The sequence below is a fragment of the Lemur catta genome, chromosome 16, assembly GCF_020740605.2.
Source record: "Lemur catta isolate mLemCat1 chromosome 16, mLemCat1.pri, whole genome shotgun sequence".
NCBI classification, from domain to species: Eukaryota; Metazoa; Chordata; class Mammalia; order Primates; family Lemuridae; genus Lemur; species Lemur catta.
Genome location: NC_059143.1, coordinates 3,298,355 through 3,315,518, shown reverse-complemented (window position 1 = coordinate 3,315,518; position 17,164 = coordinate 3,298,355). Strand labels below are relative to the sequence as shown.

The window sequence follows — 17,164 nt, the reverse complement described above, 5'->3', positions numbered from 1 at the left end:
TCCCTTGTGCCCAGTGACCCAGAGTGACACACTGACCACCTCCTTTCCTCACAGGACGCTTGCAGGAGGCAGCTCCGTGAACATTTGGTTCCAGACTGCAAGACCCAGTCGTAGGGTTTTTAGCGGCCTTTTCCCACAGGCAGCAGGCGGTAGGAGATGCTCTCTAGCCCTCGCTCGCTCACCGTGGCAGGAGGTGCCCCGGCCTGCGTCCTGGTGGCCTTGGGTGTGAGGCCCCCTGGGGCTGAGGGAGGGGCCACCACAGGGCAGGCTTGATTCAACAGGGTAAGTGACAAGCTGCCCGCGGGACAGATGGCACCCACCTCCCCTGTTGCTCATGAGGTAAGCTTTAGACTGCGCCAGTGTGGTCTCAGCCCCTCAGCCCTGCCCAGGTGGCCGGTCTGTACAAGGAGGGGCCAGGTAGAGCCTGTTCTCTCCTCCAAAGTCAAACCAAGCTTATTTCCAGGGTAGATGAGGATGGTGAGCTGGACAGATTTATTTTTACTCTAGTCTCACAAAATAGATTTCTGCAAAATGACATCTGTGTTCACCTCAAGGCACTGTGTTTAGTGGTGAATTTTGCATCTGCTGAAGGCTGAGGCTTTATATAAAATAAATAGTTACGGAATGTAAGGCTGGGGGTCGCAGAGCATGGCCAGTTGGTCGCGCTGTGGGTAACCCTAACCCTCAGTAGCTCCAGACAACAAAGGTCGCTGGTCTCTTGGTCCCCGTCCTACACAGGTCAGAGGGGCCCTGCTCAGCACGGTTACTCAGGATGTGGAAGATCTGGGGGCTGCCCTCGAGGGAAGCAGAGCAGGAGGTGGGCACTAGCATGCAACACTACCACCTGGAGGTGACATGCCACACTTGTTCTTGGGGCTGGAGCAAAGTCACATGTTCACAGAAGTAAACCAGAAGTACTGGTGAACAGCAGCGTTTACACCAATTACTAGCAAAGCTAACCTAGTCGTGCCCTGCAGAGTTTGACTTTGAAAGACCTTCCGCAGAAGCTGTGGCCTGTAGAAACCAAGTGGTGGCTTACAACAGAAAAGGCCTTTCCACCCTCCACTGCCGGCACCCCTGGCTTTGCCAGAAAGGCTGAACTGCATGTCCTGTGGCTCCTCTGGCAAGAAGGCTGGGTGCCCCCAGCCCAGGGCCTGACTCGGCCAGATGAAAGATTCTGTGGAAGGACTCAATGGTGGCTGCAAACGGGGAAGAAGGGCTTTCATTAGTGTTTTCGCTACTTTCAAGCTCTGGTAGATCTTGGCTGCCCTCCTTAAAGCCTCCAGTTCAAGAAGAGCCCTTTCCTCTGTTCCTTTAGCAATGGGGGGCGGGCAGGCGAGCGGGCTGTTCAGCCCAGGGAGAGACCAGTGACCAGAGCAGCCACTGTAACTATGCAGAGTAACTTATCTGTCAAATAAGCACATGGTGGAAGAGACAAAGGGACAAGTTTAGTATTTTATTATGAATTGATTGTTTCAAAGTTCCATATTGCATATTCAAATAAGGCAACACTGCACAGCTTCAGGTTCCATCACAAAGGATGAAAAAGACTAACTTCCCTGCTAATTCTCAGACGTGACTGAACACGTAATGCAAGGTGAGGCTGATTTCTTTAGCCTTGCATGGCCCCTTAGTTATTTCTTTCAAGTCCTCTAGTAGAGAATCTGTGTAGTCTGATCTTCTGATGGGTTAGAACTCCTACTATTTTAAAGTATTGTCTTTATTCCAGATGACTGTTAATACCACTGCGTTGCATTTGCGAGGGGCCTAGACCCACGCCTGTGGACCAGTGCACCATTCAGAGGCCATCAGGGGAAGATGCACCAGGGTTAGAGAAAGAACATGTGCACTTCAGCGTCTGAGCTAGCGAAGCTCCTCTATTCGTTGATCTCCTCCTCGTCATCCTCAAAAGCCTCCTCCCCGTCGTTGACGGTGGCGTCCTGGTACTGCTGGTACTCGGACACCAGGTCGTTCATGTTGCTCTCGGCCTCGGTGAACTCCATCTCGTCCATGCCCTCGCCCGTGAACCAGTGCAGGAAGGCCTTGCGCCGGAACATGGCCGAGAACTGCTCCGAGATGCGCTTGAACAGCTCCTGGATGGCCGTGCTGTTGCCGATGAAGGTGGCCGCCATCTTCAGGCCGCGCGGCGGGATGTCGCACACGGCCACCTTGACGTTGTTGGGGATCCACTCCACGAAGTAGCTGCTGTTCTTGTTCTGGATGGCCAGCATCTGCTCGTCCACCTCCTTCATGGACATGGGGCCGCGGAAGACGGTGGCCACGGTCAGGTAGCGGCCGTGGCGCGGGTCGCAGGCGGCCATCATGTTCCTGGCGTCGAACATCTGCTGCGTGAGCTCGGGCACAGTGAGCGCGCGGTACTGCTGGCTGCCGCGGCTGGTCAGCGGCGCGAAGCCCGGCATGAAGAAGTGCAGGCGCGGGAAGGGCACCATGTTCACGGCCAGCTTGCGCAGGTCGGCGTTGAGCTGGCCCGGGAAGCGCAGCGAGGTGGTGACCCCGCTCATGGTGGCCGACACCAGGTGGTTGAGGTCGCCGTAGGTGGGCGTGGTCAGCTTCAGGGTGCGGAAGCAGATGTCGTAGAGCGCCTCGTTGTCGATGCAGTAGGTCTCGTCCGTGTTCTCCACCAGCTGGTGCACGGACAGGGTGGCGTTGTAGGGCTCCACCACCGTGTCCGACACCTTGGGCGAGGGCATGACGCTGAAGGTGTTCATGATGCGGTCGGGGTACTCCTCGCGGATCTTGCTGATGAGCAGGGTGCCCATGCCGGACCCCGTGCCGCCGCCCAGCGAGTGCGTCAGCTGGAAGCCCTGCAGGCAGTCGCAGTGCTCGCACTCCTTCCGCACCACGTCCAGGACCGCGTCCACCAGCTCCGCGCCCTCCGTGTAGTGGCCCTTCGCCCAGTTGTTCCCTGCGCCCGTCTGGCCTGCAACAGAGCAAGAGTCCCGCGCAGTTTAAATAGGGCCGTGCAGGAAGAACTGCTCACGACTGTCAATACTTACAGGTGGAAAAGGCGTGTTTGAAACCATTAGATAATGCAGCATTGGCCAAACTCAGGGGGGCCAGGGAAACAGGCACCCCCAACGTTGCTGTGGCAGATGGATTAGAACAACTTCTTTAGACAAGTCAAACACCTACCAGTTTTAAAGATGTATATACATTTTGACCTGGCCGTTCTATTCTTACCCTTAAATAGGTAAATTCGTGTGCATGGTAAAATTCAAAGGGGACAAAAGGTATACATTAAAAAATAAGTTACCTTCCCCACTCCTTGGAGCTTTCTGAATTTTGTACCATGTTTACAAGTATTTTCTTTTCAGGAATCATACTTTTTCATGTCAGTGGAGCCCCTCATGTATCACCCAGAATTACTGTTGCAGAATGTTCCGAGAACCAGCTATTTATTCTGCTCCTGTAATTAAATACTCAGCACAGAAACTGATTCCTGCCCGGAAGTTCTTTCCAGTTGAGCTTTAGAAAGGAGCTTAACACGCCTGAAAGATTTCTGTATTTTATTCAGAGTTTAGGTAACTAGAGAGAGACCTTCTAGTTAATGTCTTTCTGCGCAATGGTGCATTTTTGCCAGGCTTATTCATACCTTACATTACAGAAGAAAATTTTAATCTGAAAGATTGGCTCTTAAATTTAAAATCCTGTTTTTCAGTTGTTTCATTACAAAATTGAAGATCTATCACTAGAGAAAGCACTGTTTCCAAGCTGTAACAATTATACAGGTCTGTGAATGAACAGATAGATGCACTTTAAAACAATGGGGCAAGAGGAGTGGGCGGGGCTTACTTTAGTTTTTGCTTTTCTGGACACTGCAAAATTCCTGTAATGCAAAGGCCTTCACACATTGTTGCTGTGAACATTCATTTTTAAGCTGACATCTAATTTTCTTCATAAATTCAAACAGTTGCATATAATAGAAATTTAATTTCTGGAAACAGTATAAATTGGTTTTAAAGACAAAACTCTTATCATTGTTTTTAAACTCCTACAATTACAAGGTGTTAAAAAATGTTATGTATTTTTTCAATGAGTTCATTTATCCAAGGGTGAGTATTCAATACTGCCAGAACAGGACATGCCTTGGCGTCAATTCTATTCCTCTTTTTCATTTTTACCTGTCTACTGAGAAATGTTGTCTACATATATTTGTACATAGAATGAATTAGTTTCTACAATGTCATTCAGTTCTTTGATCTTCAGAGTTATATGCCAAAAATCAAGTAGTAATCATCAAAAAAATATTTTTAATCATCTGTCAGCTAACAACTCAATTTTGTGAAAAGCCAAATTGGAAACAAACTGACTTGCAAAATATGTCACTTCATTTTACATCAGTCATTCTTTTCTCGTTGCTGGAAGTACACCAAAAAGGCTTTATTTACCAAGACTGACTGCCAGCACTTTGGGAGGCTGAGGCAGGAGGATCACTCCAGCCCAGGAGTTTGAGACCAGCCTGAGCAACATAATGAGAAACAAGACCCCGTCTCTATAAAAAATTTAAAAATTAGCCAGGCATGGTGGCGTATGCCCATAGTCCCAGCTACTCAGGAGGCCGAGGCCAGAGGATCAACTGAGCCCAGGAGGTGGAGGTTACAGGGAGCTGTGATTGTGACGGTGCCACTGTAGTCCAGCCTGCGTGAGAGAGCAAGACCTTATCTCAAGAAAATAAAAAATAAAAAGACTTAACTAAATGCACTCTCATTCTTTCACTTTAAACCAATTTGTTTATTCCTAACATACTTAGAATGAGTTGGGAAAATTAAAATATTAATTCTAATACAACGTTGTCCATTTATTTAATTTTTAATGAAATGTTTTAAATATATTTTCATTAAATTTTAGGTGGCAGATTTAGCTTATTCAAATTATAAAAACTTGCATTGCATTATACAGACCTCTCCCCACTTCAAAAATGTGAGCAACCTGACTTCAGTATATACACGGCTGGCGGCAGCAATTCACGACCACCACCCGCAAAGCAGCTTCTCTGCCCCAGCCTGGCGGGTCCATCCCTGCGCTTCGCACACCCCTGGTAGGGACTGAGCTATGAAGCAGTGAAGCCACCAAAACTGCCTCTGACAGCCGCCACGTGTTCCATCAGGTAAGTGAGCTGCCTGGTCCCCTTAGGGTCTGACTAGTAGCTGAAGGCTCCCGTGTCCTGGGGCGGGGCCTGCTGCCCCTGAGTCCGCTGGCAGCGCCGTCCCCTGCTGCACGGCAGGCTCCGCCCCACAACGGCCCTACACTTGGGGTGAACATTCATCCGTGCTGAACACAGGGTGTGTCCACTGGAAGTCTGTAAAGCAAGAAAAACAACCCAAATCCTGTGATTCTTCATTAAGTTTAAAATGTATTGAACTATCGGCAACTCGCATCACATACAGGGCGTGGTCTCTTACATGTGCAAAGTGCTACAAATCAATCAGGAAAACAGCAGCCATTAGAAAAATGGGCAAAGGATACAAATAGTTCACAGGAAATTCAAAATACCTAAATATTTTAAATAATGCTCAGCCTTCCTCATGAGAGAAATGCAAATTAAAACAAGGAGATTCTATTTTCCCCATATGAAACCAGCAGAGATGGGGAAGCTCAGGACCTGCGCTGGTGAGGGTTTGGGGTCCCCACACACCAGAGCTGCCGCAGGTACCGAGAGCAGGAGTCTCTAGGGAGAACGCCTGGGCAATCTCTCCCACAGTCCTGTCCCAGCAATTATACTTCCATACGTTTTTCTAAGTAGACTCACTTATGTGCAAAATGACATAAATATAAACGTTTACTGAGGGGCAGTTTGTAATAGTAAAGAAAAAACAAAACAACCCAAATATCTGTTAACAGAAGGCTGATTAAATCCACAGTGGCACCTGGGGCGAAGGAGTGCTAGCAGCCATCAGCGACACCAGGCAAGCTGGTTCTGATGTGGGAAGATTTTCAAACTACACTGCTGAGGGGAGGAAAAAACCCCAGCGCACTACATGGTGGACGTGGTGGGCTACCGTCCGTGCGTCTGCCGCTGTGCACAGAACGCATCTGAGAGGCCCACTGTGGTGCCCTCTGGGAAGGCCTGGAGGTGAGCACCCACGGGTGGGAAGGAGATAAATTTGTCCCTTGTGCCCTTTGTCCCTTTTGACTCTTGTACCATGGAAATGCTTTACCTAGCCAGCTAACAAAATGCAAACAATTTTAACTTTATTAACACATTTCAAAATGCAGTTAAGAACAGGTTGTCTCTGAAGGATGGAGTCACAGGGGAATTCAGTTTCAACATTATATATTGCTTATAAAATTTTAACCAAGACATACTTTATGATAATCAAGGGAAAATTAAAATATGAAAACATGCCTTTAAGGAAATTCTTTAAAATGTCATTAGTAAGTGGGAATTATTAAATATGGCACACAAGGGAATTACAGCGACTGTCTTGGAGGATGTCTAGGATAATGAACTTTTCAAAAAGCTGCAAAACATGTGTAGCACGATCTCAGTTCCCAAAAACACCACCAGCGCTATACGTGCCCGCGCACACAGAAAACCAGCAGGACGCACCGCGCCATCTCCACCCTTAGAGAAGAAAATCTCAGGGGCCGTCAGTAGCAGGTGACGGTTTCCCTTCCTATACTGTATACACAATACCATACACGATATTTGTGTATTGTTTGCAAAAAGCATGTGCAAGCAGTTTAACTTTGAAAACATTAAACACACTGAAATATTAAATACTGAAGTTTCCAGAGAGCAGAACTAGCCATCTGACGCTGACCGCGGCGGGCCTGCCCGTGTCTGCAGCCTCGGGCTCCCCACGGCTCCGTCTTAGCCCGGGTTACAAGTGAGCTCGGACACTCCTGTTGTCTTTGTCCCATGTGGTTTGTCCGAGGCACCAAGGCCATGGGCATGGCAGGCCCCCGAGCTGGGCACACATCTGCTCCACACTTGCAGCACACCTCGTGGGCACTGGCCACGTCGGCCCTCTCAGGTGGCCGTTTCCTTGTTCTGTTTTTCATAAGCCCTACACATTGCCTAGGACGTGACTGTCATCTCTCATGAGACAGAGTTTCTTTCTTCCTGCCCAGCTGTGGGTGCCACACAGTGAAATATGCCTGTCCACCTTCTCTTAGATTTGAAGATGGTCATTGCCCCTTCTAAGCCCCCACCCACTTCTGCCCACCCCGCCCCCCCCAATCCAGGAGGCAGCAGCCTGGCCAGACTACAACAAAGGCATTGGGAAGAACAAACTCAGGAGGCCTGGCGCGGTGGCTCACGCCTGTGATCCTAGCACTCTGGGAGGCCGAGGCAGGAGGATCGCTCGAGGTCAGGAGTTTGAGACCAGCCTGAGCAAGAGTGAGACCCCGTCTCTACTAAAAGTAGAAAGAAATGATTTGGACAGCTAAAAAATATATATATAGAAAAAATTAGCCGGGCATGGTGGCGCATGCCTGTAGTCCCAGCTACTCGGGAGGCTGAGGCAGGAGGATGGCTTGAGCCCAGGAGTTTGAGGTTGCTGTGAGCTAGGCTGACGCCACGGCACTCTAGCCCTAGCCACAGAGTGAGACTCTGTCTCAAAAAAAAAAAAAAAAAAAAAACAAACTCAGGGCTAGTCTCGTACTGGGGGCTCTCCTTGTCCTCAGAGCTCAATGTATAACTATTGCCCTTTACAAAAGGAAAGACCACGAGTGCTGCTGTCCAGAGGCCAGGAACTGTTTCATGAACGCAGCAGAAACCAACTGAAACTAGTAGGTGGCTTTAGGCAGACACAGAACCCCAACCAGTGTGAGCTGCGAGGGTGCAGAGACGCCGACTTGACTACGCGGCTCCCGCAGCTCTCACAGCATGATTAGCTGCGAGGTTTGCTCTGCTCTTGACAAAAGTAGGAAGCTGGTGACTTCTGAAAATATTTTGCTGCTGTCTCATAGCAACAAATGTTCCCAGTTAAATATTTGGGTGTCATGAGTTGAACATCTACAATGATACGTTGTGACATTAATCAGTGACTCCAGATTGTTAACATGAGGCTGCAACGTTTCGGCCAGCAGGCTGCAGGCTGCAGCAGCCCCCAGGGCGTCCTCAGAGGCCCTCTCTGGCTTCCCTTCAGCACCACTAGGTGAGGGGGTAAGTGTTAAGGCTCTAAGTGCTCCCTGCCTCCTCTTTAGCCCCGAATCTGGAAGAAAAAGTTACAAATACAGAAAGAGCTTTAAAGAAAGTTGACCTTCCTGGCGCTTCATTTTTTCCCCACAAAACTCTCCAACAGGCCGGGCACGGTGGCTCACGCCTGTAATCCTAGCACTCTGGGAAGCCGAGGCGGGAGGATCGCTCGAGGCCAGGAGTTCGGGACCAGCCTGAGCAAGAGCGAGACCTCGTGTCTACTAAAAATAGAAAGAAATGATTTGGACAGCTAAAAATCTATATAGAAAAAAATGAGCCGGGCATGGTGGCGCATGCCTGTAGTCCCAGCTACTCGGGAGGCTGAGGCAGTAGGATCGCTTGAGCCCAGGAGTCTGAGGTTGCTGTGAGCTAGGCTGACACCATGGCACTCACTCTAGCCCGGGCAACAAAGCGAGACTCTGTCTCAAAAAAAAAAAAACTCTCTAACAATCTAACAGGTGCGACCGCACTCCATAGACAGTTCTGCCTCCTTTACTGCAACTGTGTAGCCAAACAATGCAGTATGTTTATACATTCTGGATACTTCTCCATTCTCCATAACAAAATAAGCATATTCATTTAAACGATGCAAAATTCTTAACTAAAAAGTGTCAATTTGTTAAAATTGCAATTAAATATATTTCACGTAAGTACAACCTGTTAAAAATTTAAAATATTCTGAATCAAAAATAGGGATGGGCCAGGCACAGTAGCTCACACCTGTAATCCCAGCACTTTGGGAGACCGAGGCAGGAGAATGGCTTGAGGCCAGGAGTTTGAGACCAGCCTGGGAAACAGAGTGAGACCTTGTCTCCAAAAATATATATATAGAGAGAGATGCATGTCTGACAAGCAAAGATGCAAGAGGCAATTCTGGAGACAGCTTAAGTGCCAAATGTCATTTCTAACATTTTTGAAGGCTTACAGGGACAATTAGATCACTAAATGGGCAGCACAGGTCCGACCTAATTTGCTCTCAATCTTTTTGATCCCATTTATGGATAGCTAGAAAGACCTTACCCTCTCCCAATTTTCAGTTCAAATAAATTAAACCAAAGAAAACTTCCACAATTGCTGAAGCTGCTGCTATGAGAAACTAGCTTCTCACAACTTCAATAATTTGTGATGATCGAATTTCATAAAGACCAGTTCATGGCTTTGATTCTCTCTGAAACCCTGCCAGGGTCCCAGCCGCTCAGAGCTGTGGCTGCTTTGTGCCAGCAGCCTCAGCTGTTGAGAGAGGCTGCCTCTGTGCACCTATCCGGGCTGGGTGAGGCCCTGAGCTCTGGCCAGGCCGAGGACACAGTGGACGCTAAGCCAGGCGGCACAGCCACAGCCTCCTGTAAAGCTTCCCCACGAACGCTGGAGGCAGTGTCATGGCCCTTCCGTGACCACACCTGTAAGACACCTGCCATTTTTCTTATGACAAATTTAAGGTATGCAAAAGGATATGAAAAATAATGAATTATCAACATACTTACCACCCATTTTAAGAAGTAAGACATCCCCATGTTACATGAAGCCTAATGTAACAAGTTTGAGTTTGAACATCTTAAACAATGTAGAATTGAATAATTTTTCCCTATTTTCTTTCAAAAAGTAATAAGGGGTGTGTGTGTGTGTGTGTTTCAGCTAACCCCCCTTTCCTGGGGGAACAGTGTTTACCAAGTGGGGTCTTCAAGTTTCTGTATGTGTGAGTGCTGGGTTATGTGTGTGCAGTTTCTCTTTTTACACTGACAATTTATACACAGAATGGCCAAATTCAGAATTGTTTTTACATTTCCTGTAAAGCAGTGCTTAAGCACCTAATCTGTCATAGAAGAAGCATTCAGTTGCTACATTTCTTTAAAAGCTTAATTCCAGGCAAAAGCATCGCAAAAACTGCACTGCTAGAGGCAGTAATCCGACTGCAAGGGCTACGGCAAAACAAGTATAAAGGGCGTAAGTCTGCTCACTCTTTGACCCAGGAATTTTACTTTTGAGACTCTTATGAAATCAGAGTCAGAAACCTTAGTTCACATAAATTCATTACAATAATCTTTATAAGAGAAAAAACTGGAAAGAAACTACTTCGTGATTACTGGCCCTTATAAAGTTAAATTAATTATACATTATATAATTATTAAAAGTTATAGATTTTAGAAACTACATATTAACACGGAATATGGCTTATGATATGGTTCAGTGGAAAAAAGATACAAAATGATATAGCAATTACAACTAATGAAAATCAGCCGAAGAAGCAAAGGTGAAACTATACCTCAGTGCTGACAACGGTTACAGTAACAAGAGCATTATCGAATCACTTTTTTACCTCTAGTTTTTAATTTCTTAATAATGTGGTCATATCAGTTTTTGCTGAAAAAAAGCAAAGTAAAAATTAAAAATAAACACAATACATTTAAAATGGAGGGGGATCTCCGCCCACCCCCTTTTTTTTTTTTTGAGACAGAGTCTCACTCTGTTGCCCAGGCTAGAGTGCCGTGGCGTCAGCCTAGCTCACAGCAACCTCAAACTCCTGGGCTCAAGCGATCCTCCTGCCTCAGCCTCCTGAGTAGCTGGGACTACAGGCATGTGCCACCATGCTGGGCTAATTTTTTCTATATATATTTTTAGTTGTCCAGCTAATTTCTTTCTATTTTTTTAGTAGAGACGGGGTCTTGCTCTTGCTCAGGCTGGTCTCAAACTCATGAGCTCAAAGGATCCTCCCGCCTCGGCCTCCCAGAGTGCTAGGATTACAGGCGAGAGCCACCATGCCCAGCCGGGATCTCCCTTTTTAAAAGAACAACATATTCCCTATTAGTGAGACAATGACAACCATGTCACCTGCTGTGCTTCCTTTTTTGGGTTTAGTTGCCAGAAACCCAGACAGAGTTAAAATCAATTCTCAGCCACAACAGAGTTAACACTCACAGCTGACTTTGTGTTTTAAACTGCCACATGTATGCCTGTCTTACTATTAATATATGTTGTTTCATACCCTTCTTCGAAGGAGGAAAGGTATGTTTTTACATAAAGAAAATTTTAAAATCTTTTTTACATATAAAAATTCACAAATCTGTTTGTAATGTACACACGTCTCAGGAAGGACACCCACAAAACTGGCAAACGGCACGTGGCCTCCTGGGAAGGAACCAGGGGAGTGAGGAGGGCAATGACCTTGTTACTGGACAGCCCTTTGAACTGTGCACCGTGTGTACATATTGCCTATCAAAAAAGAAGTATACTTTAAAAAAATGTATTAATTTGAAATATATTAACTTTGGTAAAGTTTACTGAGACTAAGGTAGACTCAGTCAACTATAATTCAGATTCAGGAAACCTTAGCTAGCCTCTCAGAGTCTCACCAGAAACCCACTGAACCCTGCAGGGAAGAGCCTGAGCAGCATTCTACAGGCAGGTGGGGGAAACAGAGTTACAGAGGTCTGTGACCCCAAGATGCTTGGGGGCCTGCATTTCATAGGCCGTAAAGCTGAAGGCGCTGGGAGAAGGTAACTGCTGCCGGCTACGTGCCAATGCCCAGGAAGACGCTGAGGCTGCTGAGAGTCTACATCCACTCAGTAAGTGAGCTATTCAGTGCTGATCTGTACAAAGCAGGGGTCATCCTCTTCTCTCCTCAGGATACAAAACATTCACGTTATCCAAGTCAAGTCTTTATCACAAGGTGCTGAAGCACAGTCCCTCTGAATTGAAAAAGACTGATACCATCTGGTGGTCAGGACCTCGTGGAGGGCATGCAAATGAGTGTGGCTCTTTTGGAGGCCAAGCTGCAATTTCTGTGTGCATGCATTTCTGCAGGACGGACTCCTTGAACCAAAACTCTTGGTCAAAATTCGTGATTTGCTCAATCTACTAAATTGTTCTCCAAACAATGTATATAAAACTTTTATTTTCCCAAACACCTTCACCAATACTAGCTCTTAGCAGTTTATTAAATACTGGCCAATGTGGTGGGAGAAAAATATTAACTGCTTCCCACCCCTAGTCACTAGTAAATTTTGTCCCTAAGTATTTATAGCTTGTATTCCTAGTGGGAATAGGATATTTTTCCCAATATACTTTATAATTGATTATTGCTTTTAGGGTGATTCATTTGTCCTAGTTTGCCTGGGACTTTGCCAGTTTTAGCACTCCAAGTCCAATATCCTGGGGAATGCTCCCCCTAGTTCCAGGCAAATTAGAATGATTGGTCACCCTATAGCAAAACTATTAATTTCTGAATATTTTAATCTGTGTCTGGCTGCCTTACTGAAATCCTATAAGCACTATCATTTTTCAGGTGATACCCTATCTGGAAACTCCAAGACAATCATTCCCTCTATTTTTTTTTTTTGAGACAGAGTCTTACTCTCTTGCCTGGGCTAGAGTGCCGTGTCGTCAGCCTAGCTCACAGCAACCTCAAACTCCTGGGCTCAAGCAATCCTCCTGCCTCAGTCTCCCGGGTAGCTGGGACTACAGGCACGCACCACCATGCCCTGCTAATTTGTTCTATTTTTAGTTGTTTGGCTAATTTCTTTCTATTTTTAGTAGAGATGGGGTCTCACTCTTGCTCAGGCTGGTCTTGAACTCCTGAGCTCAAGCAATCTTCCTGCTTCGGCCTCCCAGAGTGCTAGGATTACAGGCGTGAGCCACCGCGCCCGGCCTCATTCCCTCTATTTTTTTTTTTTTTTTGAGACAGAGTCTCACTTTGTTGCCCGGGCTAGAGTGAGTGCCGTGGCGTTAGCCTAGCTCACAGCAACCTCAAACTCCTGGGCTCAAGCGATCCTACTGCCTCAGCCTCCCGTGTAGCAGGGACTACAGGCACGCACCACCATGCCTGGCTCATTTTTTTTTCTATATATATTTTTAGTTGGCCAGATAATTTCTTTCTATTTTTAGTAGAGATGGGGTCTCACTCAGGCTGGTCTCGAACTCCTGACCTTGAGCGATCCACCCGCCTCGGCCTCCCAGAGGGCTAGGATTACAGGCGTGAGCCACCGCGCCCGGCCTCATTCCCTCTATTAACAACAATCTTGTTGTTCCTTCACATGATTTGTATCTCTTTGCTTTCTCTGGTGTTTGTGCACTGGCTAAAGCCTTCAGAACATGAAATAACAGTAGAGACAATAGACATTTTTTTCTTGTACCTAATTTTTTGGGGAATAATTCTAATGTTTCACCAAGCATATGATGTTGCTATGGGTTTCTGGTAGCTAATCTGTAAATAAAAGAAGTTTCTTTCTATTTCCTGCTTACATGGAACTGTTTTTGTCCTCCAGAAATCAGGGATACATACCAAATTTTACAAATTTTGTTTTTTGGCATTTATTAGAATGTTGTCTGCCTTACTCAGTTAGCATACTTCTTAATGTCAAACCATCCTTGCATTCCCCAGGATGGTGCTAATATTTGCCAAGCACTTATTGTATATTAGATATTCCAAATACTTATTTGTATAACCCTTACATCTCACCAAGAGGTAGACAGTCCTACTTATAGATGAGGAAATTAAATCACAAATAAGTTAAATAGCAAGTCCAAGCAGGGTCACACAGTGAGTGGAAGGGCCAGGACTCAAACCCAAGGAGTGTGGCAGCACAGCCAGACTCTTAACCATTACATTATGTGCCTCTCAGTTTTACCTGGTCATAATGTGCTATATTTAAAAAACACAACTACATTTGATGTTCTAAATATTTTATTTTATTTATTTTATATTTTCTATATTTATATTTTATTTTAGATTTATGCATCTATATTTTAAGTAAGCTTTCACTTATATATTTTATATCTTTCACTTATATATTTATATAATACATATAAATATATTTATAATATATAAGTATATTTTAAACATATAAATTTATATATTTATATTTTATTTTCTATTTATGCATCTATATTTTAAGTAAGCTTTCACTTGTATGTTCTAGTAGAAGCTACCTAAGCTCATAGGAAATGTTGGAAAATTTTCCATCATTTTTTCCCTGGAATGGTTTAAATAACAGGATTGTCTATTATCCTCAATTAAACTATCTCTACTTGGTGACTTTTGAGGAAGGGGTTGGAATGTAGATGTGTGATGATGTATTTGATTCCTATTGCTTTTGTCAGCCAGCAATCAGCCTGATAATTTTCACATTTCCTTGAAAGACACTCTACCTTTCATGGGTGCTGGAAACATGTTTGTTGACTGATTGAGGCATTTCTGTTGATAAGTAATAATTTTTCCCTCTTTCTTACTCAATAGTTAAGTGGTAATTTTTGAAAAATAATGTAAAATTGAAATGTGGTATCTCACATTTCAGATGAGAAATGAGAAACATCCAATCTGACACAGACTGGAAGCTCTACCTGGTAACACTAATAATACCACATCACCTAATTTTATGATTTTCTTTAGGAGTCTGCAGATAGATAGGTTCCACCATTACTTTTTAGGTGGAGGTAGGGAAGAAAAAAGGATTTACCCAAATCTGATAAAACAAAACTCAGATGGTGCTGGCCTTTATAAAGAAGACAGTGCAACTGTCCATAGATGACAGAAAAAGAAATACAGGTATAGCCGGGCATGGTTGTGCATGGCTGTAGTCCCACCTGCTTGGGAGGCTGAGGCAGGAGGATCACTTGAGCCCAGGAAGTTCAAGACTGCAGTAAACTATGATAGTGCCACTGCACTCCAGCCTGGGCAACAGAGTGAGACCCTGTCTCTAAAAATAAATTTAAAAAATATATAGGTATAAACACATTGAAGTTAAAAAATGACCAATGTAGGAACCAAAACAAATGGTGAAATAACTTCATAATGAGAGGGAGAAAGAAGTTAATGTCTACAATTGTTTCTTGTGTTTGTTTTTCAATCAAGAACTGTTAGTATAAGAATCTCATGTACAGATGTGGAGGTTACTTCCCTGAAGAAAAAGTCAAGACTTAAAAAAACCACTTCCTGTGATGGGCCCAGCTGCGGTGGAGGCACAGGCTGGGGACTGCTGATTTCCATTCAAAAGTTTTCCATGCTATATGATGTTTCTAATCTTATACATAAACTCATTTGATTTTCTTTTTAAAGAAGAAATAGGAAAGCTGGAACCTACCGAAGATGAAATTGTCAGGCCGGAAGAGCTGTCCGAAAGGCCCGGACCGCACACTGTCCATGGTGCCGGGCTCCAGGTCCACCAGGGCAGCCCTGGGCACGTATTTCTGAGCTGGAGGAGAAAAAAGCCCACAAACAAGAGTAAATGTCAAGTTTCTAGAGTAATCAACTTGCCTCTAGCAAGTCCCACCAGCTAGAGCTGCCTGGAATGGATGAATTGGGGTCTTTTCAGAGGGGGGACCATGACTTTCTCAGAATCACAGAAACTTAACTCTGGGACAAGGAAGCAGCTGGGCATGAGGACAGAGGAGTTTCCAGGAAGCGGCGCTATGAGAAGTCAGGGCTCCTGACTTCCTGCCTGCTGTATTTTCCCATTCACCCTGACACCTCTTTCCTGTTGGGAAGTTTTACTTTTTTAGCTCCATGGAAATAAACTATTTGTTATAGCAAATTGCCAGGTTGCCATGACATTCTCTGCTTTTGACACCTCCCCCACGCACACATGCACATAGGCCCAAGCTGCAGTCTGAACCTGGGTACAGCTGCTGTCCCACTGGTTCTATTTCCCCAGAGCTGCTCCTTTATTTATGAGCAAGAGTGCTCCTGTGTGGCATTTCCACTTGTAAGCACTTCCATTACAGTTGGGCAGGAAATTGTTCCCGATGAGGATGGGGTTCACACGATTCCAGACAGGAACTGCTCTGCAACTCCTGTCCTGCTATGCACACACTCAGATCCGAGAAAGGATGTAACCAAGCCGGGCAGAGGGGTTAACAGGAAGTGCAATGCATACTGAAATTTTCCTCAGTGCCATCCATATATTTCATCTTCTATGGCCTAGCGTTGCAGACCTTTTGTCATTGCTGCTTAAACGAATAAAACACAGTGATTCATGAATTCTGCTCTTCCCAGCTCTTGTGTGGACAAGTAGGAAATGACTCCAACAAGTGACTAAGGAGAGTCTCTCTGCGGACACAGGTCCCGTGCCTGTGCCAGGGTAGCACCTGCCATTTGCCGGGTGTACTTTCAGTGTTAGTTTCTTGTTGTTGTGTGAAGGGCATGCAGCACTGTCATAATAAAAACCGCTGAAGTAATGTGCACATGTGGTCACAATATATGCAGATACCCCGGACAGGAGCCATGTTATCCCCAGACTTGAATAAACCACGGCTGGGAATTTTTAGTAAACTCCTCCACTAGTTAAGCAGAATTGTCTGTAGTTTCAGCTTTTAGTGAGTGTAGGGTCTTTTTGGAGGTCTGGGAAGGACTAGAAAGTCATTTAAGAGAATGTTTTTTCACATTTTTAGCCAAGAATCCCCAATAACAGATATATTTTAACTGAAAAAAATCTTTGTTTTTCTCAAGGACTCCTGAGAAACACTCTAATTTATTCTATTCAGTGTTTCGCCCCATTCTTAAGCATGGTCCTGGGTCAGGACCGACCCAGGAAGCTGATCGAACCTCAGGCACGAGCGGTCTTGTTCCAGCGCTCGGACCCGCCCGATCCAGCTGTTTGAACAAACTGGCCGCGGCCTTCCCGCCCGGGGCGCGAGGGAGTGGCCGGCCCGGCGGGGTGGGGGAGGCGGCGCCGGGCGCCCACGCGGGTCGCGACCTGGACGGGCGGGGGCGGCCGCGCTACTCACAGGATGACTCATTGTAGTAGACGTTGATTCTCTCCAGTTGCAGCGCCGAGTCACCCACGTAGCCTCCGGCAGGGTCGATGCCATGTTCGTCGCTGATCACTTCCCAAAACTTGGGCAAGCGAGGAGGGGGACAGAAGGTGAGAACCCGAGCCCGGGGGGCCCCCCACGCGTTCCCCCGGCCGGCCGGGCGGGGCCGAATTCCAGGAGCGCCCGAGCCGCCCGCGGCTGCTCCCGGTGGGCGTGGGGGTGGGGAACGAGGGCGGCGGGTCCCGGGCGCGCCCTCCC

At 46.1% G+C, this 17,164-nt stretch overlaps 1 protein-coding gene and 1 long non-coding RNA gene across 3 annotated transcripts in view; one reads left to right on the top strand and one right to left on the bottom strand.

The window, feature by feature from the left end:
• Window positions 1-1,441: 1,441 nt before the first annotated feature.
• The window catches only part of TUBB6 (tubulin beta 6 class V), a 16,077-nt gene continuing 354 nt past the window's right edge, over window positions 1,442-17,164 (bottom strand). The window contains exons 2-4 of the mRNA XM_045527782.1: window positions 16,880-16,988; window positions 15,238-15,348; window positions 1,442-2,941 (exon numbers count right to left, since the gene is read on the bottom strand). Of these exons, the coding sequence (XP_045383738.1) occupies window positions 1,878-2,941; window positions 15,238-15,348; window positions 16,880-16,988 (1,284 nt within the window). The 3' untranslated portion in view covers window positions 1,442-1,877. The remainder of the gene's footprint in view (window positions 2,942-15,237; window positions 15,349-16,879; window positions 16,989-17,164) is intronic.
• Window positions 16,908-17,164, top strand: part of LOC123621833 — a 22,396-nt gene continuing 22,139 nt past the window's right edge. For both annotated transcript variants that reach the window (XR_006729279.1, XR_006729278.1), the window contains exon 1: window positions 16,908-17,016. This is a non-coding gene — a long non-coding RNA (uncharacterized LOC123621833). The remainder of the gene's footprint in view (window positions 17,017-17,164) is intronic.